At 46.7% G+C, this 10,596-nt stretch overlaps 1 protein-coding gene across 1 annotated transcript; it reads right to left on the bottom strand.

The window, feature by feature from the left end:
* Positions 1-6,739: 6,739 nt before the first annotated feature.
* Positions 6,740-8,680, bottom strand: LOC104347237 (potassium voltage-gated channel subfamily A member 1). Its single transcript, XM_009952209.2, has one exon. It carries the CDS (start codon positions 8,678-8,680, stop codon positions 6,740-6,742), a length of 1,941 nt encoding a protein of 646 aa, XP_009950511.2.
* Between the last annotated feature and the right edge of the window lie 1,916 nt (positions 8,681-10,596).

Here is a 10,596-nt window from a genome sequence, read left to right as displayed (position 1 = left end):
AGTTTTTAAAGAAAGCCCCAAAGCTGGCGATTCAAAGCTACTCCTAAGTTGGACTACCTGTTCCATTGTGCCTTGGAGTGGGATTTTAGAGCGCAGAATGGCAAACTCTTTGCTGAGTCAGATTCATCACATTGGCAAAAATATGTGATTACTGTACAGATGGCAGCTGAGCTGTAACTTCAAAGGAAAGAGGCACACAAGTTGGTACAAGCACAGAACCAAGTCCCATGCATTTAGAACAGTGCGGAAGGAAAAAAGTTAGGCAGTGCAGATACTGCGTGGAGAATCTGGAGCTGTTGTTACTGGGTTCAATCCTTAGGTGATTTCAACTAAGCTATGCTAACTATACAAACATGCTTACTTGCAGTACTTATGAAGAGAGAAATGGGCTTTTATCTCATCAATTGGTACTATTGAGAAAAGAAAAAAAAATGCTTCCAGGTAAACAAGTCATCTTCAAGGCACTAGTTCACAACAGCTCTTGGTCTGTCTCTGGTTTTGTCTTTTTCAGCCCTGGTAAAAATACAGTATAGATACCTGGAAATCGAAAAATACCAAAGGAGGATGCTACGCTACTAGACTACAGAAGCAAGAAAGCAATGCAATATATACTAATAGCATATGAATGCTCTGCTTTTGCTTTAAAGAAGTTGATATTTATCTTTGCAACTTCTAATTCCAAATAATTCTTTAGTCATATCATTATCTTTTCTTTTTTCTTATTCCAGTTAACATGAGGCTTCTTATTTTATGATTTTAACTATACAATACCCACATTTTTCACAGTATTTCATCATACAAATAATGAGGAGTGTTCTGGCCAACAGACCCACTGGTAGTTACTGGAGAATTTCTGTGTTTATTCCTACTCTGAGTTGACACACACTGATGTCAGACAACATGACTCAGGTTCACTGAAGAGTATCAGCTCCCTTAGGTCCCAAATTAAAGCAAGAGCAGCACAAATTTAACAAGCTGACAAGGAGAACCGGGGAGCAGTTAACGCATAGAGCAAGAAAGTGGAAAAAAAATAAAATAAAAACAAACCTTATAAAAGCCACCAAGACACAAAATGGCATGTTCTAAAAAATGCTTTGTGGTGCTGAATATAATAAAAGCCTTGGCAGAATGCTTTTGGAACAATGATTGTGATTGTTTATAGGGTATGTTATTATAAAGACCTTTTCTATTTCATTTTTTAACCATCTGTAGCTAAATTAGCCTATGGAGGGAGGTTAATGAAACTGTTGGTCATTCAATGATGGGCTAAAGCTGCACCAAAGGCAGGCAGATGCTGTTAAAGCTTTATCTCAGTTTCCTCGCTGCCCCTCTGTCCTGAACAGGATCCACCTCATTATTAGCGAGGTCTCTCCAACACACTGACTGCCATACAACATATCGATCGCATCACTGGCCAAGTAGGAAGGCCAAAATCTTGACTGGGTCTTTAAAGCCCTCCTTTCATTATTCCCTAAGCGTGGCAGCAATCTGCCTGCAGGCCTTTGTCAAATTTCACTGCTGGTCATGACACCTTGCCAAATGACCTGAACAAATCTCAGCTAGGTAGCTACATTCCTCACTACGGCTAAGTGGCATTGTTGTGTGCCACTAAATGGTCTCCCTGTTTTACCTCAGAAATAGATTCGCTGACATATTTCAGATGAGCAAGGCTTTTTGCATAGATATCCATACCTTCTGTGAGACTGAAAGTGCACTAATATTTGCTTTGTTACCTAATGAGAGGTGAATGGCAGTGCGTGGAGAAGGGAAGCTACTTCGGAGCAGTGCTCAGTGCGCTGTGAATCAGGAGGCCCCATTACCACTGCCACCACAACAGCCGTGTTTGCAGCACAAGAGGCCAGGGAACAGCCAGCAGAAGTTCCATTTTCTCCTTACAGAGTCCAAATAAAAAAAGCACACAAAAGAGGGATTTGCTTGTGCTGCTCAATGCAGCATTAACCCTCCCTCTGTGTTCAATGACCCCACCAGATGGGTCACAGTGCACAGATGCTGGCATACAGCCCTTGCCTACAGCACCAAAAGCCAAGCAAGAGACCAGAAAGGAGACCACAGGGTGAATCTCTCTCCTCCCTTCCCTACCTCCCCAAGATCTCACATTTCAGATGTCGCAGTCCAACCAAGCACACTCATTTTTGTGCCTCTTCTAGCCCTTGCCCCTTTTGAAAGGCTCAGTCTTCCCTTCCACAGCATTTTCTTTACCATGCTTGTATACAGAAGATCATTGTACTATTGTTCATAAAGCTCTAGGAGATGAATGGTGTTATGTAACTGCTAGTTACTGTTCTATCATTTTTTAGAATGATGGAAAAGTAAAATGGGAATGCAGACTCCCCTTGGGGCCAGGCTAAGCAAACTAAAGTTACCAGTGACCCAAAAGAATATTCACTTCAGCATCCCCAAAATGGAAGAATGGAAGGCATTTCAGTACATACTGTCCCACACAAAATGACGAGCCATTAATAACTGTGGCATATAAGCACGTGTGGGGTGAGAAATCTTCTGTGATGTAGCTCCTAGTCAAAAGACTTTACAAAAAAGTGTTAGTCTGGGTTTTTTTTACGTTTGCAATGATTTGCTATTCATTAAGCTCTGATATCTTGTGGCTTTTGATATTCCAAAGTGGTTTTATTCAGCTTGGTTTTCATTTCGGGTCAGCTAACATAAGATCAATAATGGTTTGGACAGATTTCCTTCTAGAATTGGCATACATAGCCTAAACTCTCTTCCTTTTTCACATTTACAGGAGCTTTCTCAGAGTGATCGGTTCTCTCTTTCTCTCATGTTCTTTTGCAGCAGAAATTTGCATCGGCATCATGTTACGAGGCTTCTGCACTGTTTGTATCCCAGGCACAGATACATGCCGCCTACTGAACTCAATGAAGCTTCTTGATACCAAAATCAATTACAGCAAAAGCAGGTTCTCACTGCCGGAAAGTGCAATTTACACTCTCATCCAGGACAAAGTTGCAATTCTTCATGCAGACAATCCTGATACTCAGTTTGCAACTGATCATGTCAAGAGGACTGCTCTGATGAGTGATTGCTGCAGGAACAGGCACTCTTTCTGTAGTAAGAACCTGGTGCTTTGATTATAGTGTCCTACAGCACCACTTGATTTCAGGCTCACAAACTGTACCATGTACCTAAATATTTGCACCAAAGTCCAATGGGAACTGATGGCTCTAAGGTTTCAGCAGGGTATGTAGTTCATCTTTAAGTAACAATCTCAAAGATCAGTGCATTCAAAATACCTGCTGAACAATGCTTTACTTAAGCATGCACTTAAAGCTGAGCCCATGCTAAGTGCTTTGCTGAATTGTGATCTAACTATGTTTCTGGATATATTACTCAGTGTCTGGCAGCAACCTCTCTCCTTAGAAAGCAAACCCTTTCCTGGTTTATAAGCCAAGAGAAATTATGCATCCTTGTAAAGAAGGTGTCAAAGCCGAGTTTGCCTGAACTGTGCTTGACAACTGTTTAGAAAGCCAAGCAAATTTTCAATCATATTTTGAGAATAATTGGTTTTCTTTTTATTGGAAAGTTCTGCTGGTTTATTGTGGAAAAAAGTAGCATGTTGAAACTGCAGGTCAAGGCATGATTTGACAAGCTTGCACAGCACCCTGTGCAGCAATAAGGGTATTTTGCTCTCACAGAGCTTGATCTTGACTAGGTCAAATTCTACTCTCAGTTATAGCAGGGCACATACGCTGGAATCCAGAGCTGAATTTTGCAGACTGACTCCAGCAGGAAGTTAAAGGCCCCCAGCACCTTGCAAGAGTAAGTCCTGTGGTATCTCTGCAAACATGAAGTAGGGTTCAACAAGCAGCCGTGATAATCTAACAGTTCACTGCCACTGAAAGGTAAGGATTTCACTTTTCCCCGCCTCCCCACTTCCCTCCACCACTGACCTTCCTCAGCCATTCCTTGCACTGGCTCTGCAATGCACTTGCTTTCCAACCCACTAATTTGACAGAAAAAGATCTACTTTGTTGTTGTTGTTGCTGCATTGGATTTTCTGCCAGATTAGTGAGCTCAACCATCTCCTGGAAGAGGAGGCAGCACTTACATGTGTACTTGCACAAGGACAGAACCAATTCAGGGTAAGCAACAAAAGGGCACATAATGGCAGGAAGAAAACTGAAAAGGAAGGAGGAAGACAAGGCCTTCCCTTTCCATCAGCAATGGGCTTAAGACCAGCTCAACCCACTCCCCATAGCCCTGATCTGCTTTCAGCAACATCAGTTTTAAACCAGTGTTACTCCACTAATTGCAATAACTACTGTTATGTAATTCAGCTCATTAACATCCCTGGCCATAAGCAGGGTTCCACTGCTAAACAAGGGACTGTATATACACATTGCCCATGCTCTGAGGAGCTGACGGTCTAATCGAGCACAATGCGCAACTGGAAGAGCAAACTCCGAAGTCAAAAGTGGTCAGGAAGGCGGGGGTAGTAGTTAGAGGAAGAGACAACCAAAATTTGATCCTGAAAAACTCAATGAATTGTTTGGTACTTATTCCGGTGAGTCAGATGGATTTAATCACTGAAAGTAAATCAAACTACTTGCCTGAGCAAAAAGCTTCACTATAAGTCCATCAATAATCTAGATCTCAGCATGTGCAACAGGCAATTCACCACTTCTTTCATTTTAGATTCAACCTCACCAAAGGGCTAATTCTGCACTTCACCTTGATGCAAAAACTCCCACTAAAGCAAACAGGAGATCTGCCTGAGTCTGGAGTGCAGCTGCACTGGGCACTTTTGTCTGGCAGGCTTTCTGCAGACAGTTTCTTAGTATATGACAGCATCATTCCCCATCTAAATAAACAAATCTAAACAAACTCAGAAACCAACATCTAAAATGAATGTGAAAGATCCTGTTCTCTATTATCACATTCAACCCCCTTTCCCCTCACCCCTGGTTTTTGGGCTGAGCTCTGTGTGACAGTTCTTTATACCAAACATGAAAAACACTACTCGCTTAGCACTTACCACGCCTGTTTCACTGAACAGGAAGGAAAAACATCATGCATTTGGTCATTATCCTTAAATGGCATGGTGAGGGACGGGTAAGCAGAATTTGTGTCTGGACGAGGGTATCAAAGCGCTGTTTTGCAAAGCTGATTTAAATTTATCACAGTACATACACCTGAAGTACTTGCATAAATTATAATCCTGATTTAGTATTTACTTGGTAGTATTAGAAAATTCGTTAGAAACAAACCTTGAGCGTTGACAATCAAGATTTCTCTTTCTGCTAGTCTTGCTGTGCCACTCTATGTGGTAAAGGCATGAAACATCCTTCAGCAATAAAGTAGACGTTTGAGGGGCAAACAGCGATGTCATTTGCAAGAAAAAAGTTAACACAGCTCTTTGAGCTAAAGAAGCAACTTTGTGTCAGTCTTCACTAGGAAGCTGTGCAGTGCTGTGTTACCACGATGAAGATAATGTGTCATTCGTCTTTCAACAACATCTTAACTGTAAAATCCACAGCACTGAAAAGGTTTTGTTTGGAAATAAATGAAAACAAGTACTTTTTTGATGAAAGGTGATGCTTTCCATCTGAGTCCAAAATATAAGCCACGCAATGGTTATTTAAGTAGCATGGCATGCCATGTTAGACTCTTCAAGTGCCGTCCGTTTCCAGTCTATGATAATTAAAAACAGTGAATTGTGTGCACAAATGGTACGGATACATAAAGGTGAATGATACACATGCCAAAGTAATCTGGAGTGTACAATGAAAATAGTTTTGCAGACATTGCACTCATTCTGCTTTCTTGTTACATCTATCCACTCCCTCATATTTTTGATCTGTTGTGCACTTGGATCGAAACCAGTAACAGCAGACAGTATTTTTTTCCTTTTGGTCTCAAAAATATAATGAAGGTATAAAACTGTAAAAAGACAAAAAAAAAAGAGCTGCACATACATTGTTTTGACTGGGGACAGTAAGCAGAGGACTGAATTATTTAGAAATTCTGAAACAGTAAGGTAATTAATAAAATTATTTATAAAGAAGTATATCTACAATATTTAATAATTTAAGGCTCACAAGAAACTAACATATCAATGACAATAAAAGTTTTCTGCTATAGGGTTAAAAGCACCAAATTCACTTCACATACTACATAACCAGATCTGTACTGATCACAAGTGGAAAACTCTGAAAGTGCTGATCTGCTAATGTTCCTAGTGCTTTAACATCGTGTTTCACAGGAATAAAAAATCCCCTTTCAACCATAAATACAGTTATACAGATATAAAATATATTGGAATAATTTCAGTTTGAAACTACAGTACAAAACCCCTCAACCTCCCTCCCCCCCCCCCCCCCCAATGCATTCATTCTCCACACACACATCCCCCAGCTCTTTAATACTAAACTTGGAGCAACTGAATTGGTTACAAATGACCCATTTAAAACCAACGACCATTTGCTAAAATAAGTTTCTACAAATTAGGTTCTGCACTGTCATAATTTACCAGCTCCTGCATCATGGAGCGTAGCTTATTCTTAGTCTATTTTAAAAATAGGTGACCCTTTGTGTCATGGAAAAAGAACATAAAAACATGTATTCCTGGAGGACTACCCAGAACAGTGATCAATTTATAAAATACAGCCTGATTTAAAAAACTAATTGGTACCAAAAGAGTAACTATAGTTTCTGACACCAGCAAATCCTTCTGCACCTCTGAACTCTAACTCTCCTCTTCTTACAGGTCTGTTTCCCTATTGGTGTCCAGACAGAGAGCATAGAGCGATTTTCTGAGATCTACGTTACTTTTTGCTTTGATATTGGTTTTCTCTAAGGAGCTGGTGCCATTGTTGAACCCCTCACTGTTTTCCAAGTGCACAACAGATTTGTTCAGAGAGTTTTTACTGGATCTTCTCTTTGCATCTTCCCCCGTTGTGCTGCCCTGAGCACTACTCTGCTCATCTTTGAGGATAGCTTGCTCTTCGTGATCAGTCTCTCGGTGGTAGAAGTAGTTGAAGTTGGATACAATGACAGGGACAGGCAGAGCGATGGTGAGCACACCCGCGATGGCGCACAAGGAACCCACAATCTTGCCCCCCACGGTAACAGGTCGCATATCCCCATAGCCCACAGTGGTCATGGTTACCACTGCCCACCAGAAAGCATCAGGGATGCTGGAAAAATGAGACTCGGGGTCATCAGCCTCAGCAAAGTAGACAGCACTGGAAAAGAGGATCACCCCAATAAAGAGGAAGAAGATGAGGAGGCCAAGCTCCCTCATGCTGGCTTTCAAAGTCTGTCCCAAGATCTGCAGCCCCTTCGAGTGCCTGGAGAGCTTGAAGATCCTGAAGACTCTGACCAGGCGGATGACTCTGAGGATGGCCAAGGACATGGCTTGCTGCTGGCCCCCACCCCCATTACTACTGCCAGTCCCAGGCTGCTGCTGCTCATGGGCCAACTCGGTGCCCAGGGTGATGAAGTAGGGGATGATGGCCACGATGTCGATAATGTTCATGATGTTGCGGGAGAACTCAGGCTTGCTGGGGCAGGCAAAGAAGCGGACGAGGAGCTCAAACGTGAACCAGATCACGCAAGTGGTCTCAATGATGAAGAAGGGGTCAGAGAGGCTACTGGGTGGTTGCATGGGTGGCAAGTCCCCAGTTGTGCCATTCAAACCTCCACTTTGTGGGGGCAAGGGTACGGGCATCTCCCTCTCATCCCTGAATTCTGGCAGGGTCTCCAGGCAGAAGGTGATGATGGAGATGAGTATGACCAGCACAGAGACAATTGCGATAGCCCGGGCCGAGCTGGAGCTCTCAGGATACTCAAAGATGAGCCAGACCTGACGCTGGAACTCATTGCGCGGCAGGGGCTTCTCCTCCTCTTTGATGAAGCCCTCGTCCTCCCGGAAGCGCTCCATGGCCTCCTCACCCAGCTGGTAGAAGCGGATCTCGTCGGCAAAGACATCGATGGAGACGTTGACGGGCCGGCGGAGCTTGCCCCCAGACTGGTAGAAGTAGAGGATCCCATCGAAGCTGGGCCGGTTCCGGTCAAAGAAGTACTCGTTGCGGAGCGGGTCGAAGTAGCGCATGCGCTTGTCTGGGTCCCCCAGCAGCGTCTCGGGGAACTGGTTGAGGGTGCCCAGCTGGGTCTCGAAGCGCAGCCCGGAGATGTTGATCAGCACCCGCTGGTGGTGCATGGCGCCCCGGTTCGCCGCCGCCGCCGCCTCCTCCTCCTCCTCGCCCGCCGCCGCCATGGCCATGCCCCGGCGGTGCCCCCCTTCCTCCGGAGGGCCCATGTCCACCGCCGCGCCGGGGCGCGGGGCGCGCGGCGGCGGTTGGGGCGGCGGTTGGGGCGGCGGGGGAGCCCCGCGGGCCGCCGCCTGGACGTTGGGGCTGCCCTCGCTGCCGCTGCGGCGCCTCCCGCCGCCTCTCCGGGGAGGCGGTGGGGGCCGCTCCCACTCCTCGTCCGCTGGCGGCGGCGGCGGCAGCGGCGGCGGGGCGCCCTCCTTGCCGTCGCTCAGCCGCGGCGTGGCGGCGGCGGAGCCGGCGATGTGGAGCAAGTCGCCCCGCCGCCGAGACCGGGCGCTGCCGCCGCCGCCGCCGCTGCCCACGGCATCCTCGCCGCCCGCGATGGCCGTGGCGCCGCCGTTCTCTAGAGTCACCAGCGCGATCTCCATGGGCAGCGGCGGCAGGAGGCAGGCGCGTCTAAGGCGGCGGGCATGCTGCGCTCGCCGCCGCCGCTGCCGCCGCCGCCGCCGCCGCCGGCCACCTCCGGGCGGGCGGGCGGGCGGCCGCCCTACCCTGCCCTGCCCGCCCCCGCCTCACTGCGCGGCGGCGCGCGGCGGAGCGCGGCCTGGGGGAGCCGCGCGGGGACCCGGATATGAACGAGCGATCATTTTATTATGGTCGCTTGACGTCAAAGAAGATCCCTTCTCCTCCGCGCCCCCGTGCAGGCAGCAGCAGCCTCCCCCCGAGGCACCGGGATACCCCATCCCTCCTCCGCCCCGCCCCGCAAGGGCGCTCGGCCCCGCGGCACGGACACGCTCCGGGAAGCGCGTCTCACCCGCGGGGAGCGCGGCCGCCCCCGGCGAATGCCCGCAGGTGCCGCCGGCCAGCCGCGCCGGGCAGGGGGGGCTTCGCGGCGGGGGCCGCTCGGGGACAAGCTCCTGAGAGGGGGGAAGCCGGGGGCACCCGTGACCGGGTAGGGGGGGGCAGGACACCGCCCGCTCCCCAGCCCCCGCCGCCGCAGGGGATTACGGTGCGGCCCCCAAACGTGGGTTACTCGCTGAAGGGATTGCGCGCAGGGAGGGCTCCGGCTGTAAACCCCCACTCACCTACAATGAAAATCGTAATCGAAAGCCCCGGGGATTCCTAGCGCCTCTTGGCGTGTGCCGCCCCCCCCCCCCCCCCCCCAGCGCAAAGAACAAAGGGAGGGATTGGGCTTTTTTTTTTTTTTTCACTTTGCTCTTCCCCCTGCTACCCCCACCCCCCCGGAATTGGTGCAGCTCCCGAGGGTGCTTCCAAAGCCAGCAGACGACATTTCGACCAGGCTACCTTCAGGTTAGCATTTGCAAACCGGGACCATACTTTTCCTTCGGTGCCTTCTCAAACCCACATCCAAGGCTGGTGCATTTCAGTACAAGCACATTTTATTAGAGAAAAGGAATTGAAGCAGCTTTACACAATGACTTCAATTTCAGTTCAGTGACACAATCAATGCTAGGATCTTGGTTTCTATATTCAAACCATGAACTCAGCTACTGTATTCAACATCTACAGGGGAATGTACTGAATAGTATACAAATACTGTATGATTAAAACCTAGATGTATATATACCACTCCACTCGTGGAGTTTCTGGATTTCTAACAAAATTGAGTATAGAAAACATTATGTAAAAAAACATTTTGCCTTCCAGTTACATTACTGCAGTGACATTTTTACTGAAACCTTGTGGTAGTACTCATAGCTCCATCAAATAATTTACCTAGATTCACTGGGATTAGTGGGTTTTCACTTAATTTAAAACATTACCTCGGTGTATGCAATATGCTCAAAGATATTAAAAACAGTGCTAAATAGAAAAACATAATTATATGAAATGGTTAGTGATGATCTGTCCATAACATGGTCATGTTCTGTAATTTACCTCTGAGAACTGAGCACAGAATCACTGCTAACCTGTTTTGCCACTGTGCTGATGAAGTAAAGGACCATTTTACTCACACAAGTGATTCCTAGAAGCAAAATTACAAACAAATTTTCTACAGCAGCCCTTTGAAAATAATAGCCCTTTGATTTAGTTATTTAATGGAATGATTTATTAAACCTGCAAAATGTAATATAATACCCTTTGGGACTAGCAAACTCTGCAATAAATACAGACATACCTGGTGTATTGGGTCAACCCACCACAGCTGGGCACCCAAACAACAGCTGATCTGTTATCAATGCGTGTCAGGGATTCATAACCGAAGCAAGGACTTGCACACTGGACAATTATTCCATTTTTCCAGCTCTGTCAGCTCCTGTAATGGGAGGTATTCTCCCTCCAAACCTTGCCTCAGGAATAATCATTTATTTCAAGATGAAAT

Source organism: Leptosomus discolor, chromosome 1 (assembly GCF_034619465.1).
Source record: "Leptosomus discolor isolate bLepDis1 chromosome 1, bLepDis1.hap2, whole genome shotgun sequence".
NCBI lineage: Eukaryota > Metazoa > Chordata > Aves > Leptosomiformes > Leptosomidae > Leptosomus > Leptosomus discolor.
This window is presented reverse-complemented; position numbering and strand designations above follow the sequence as displayed.

Excerpts from the sequence above, each read along its gene's own strand:
- LOC104347237 (XM_009952209.2), bottom strand. The coding sequence starts at position 8,680 with ATGGAGATCGCGCTGGTGACTCTAGAGAACGGCGGCGCCACGGCCATC.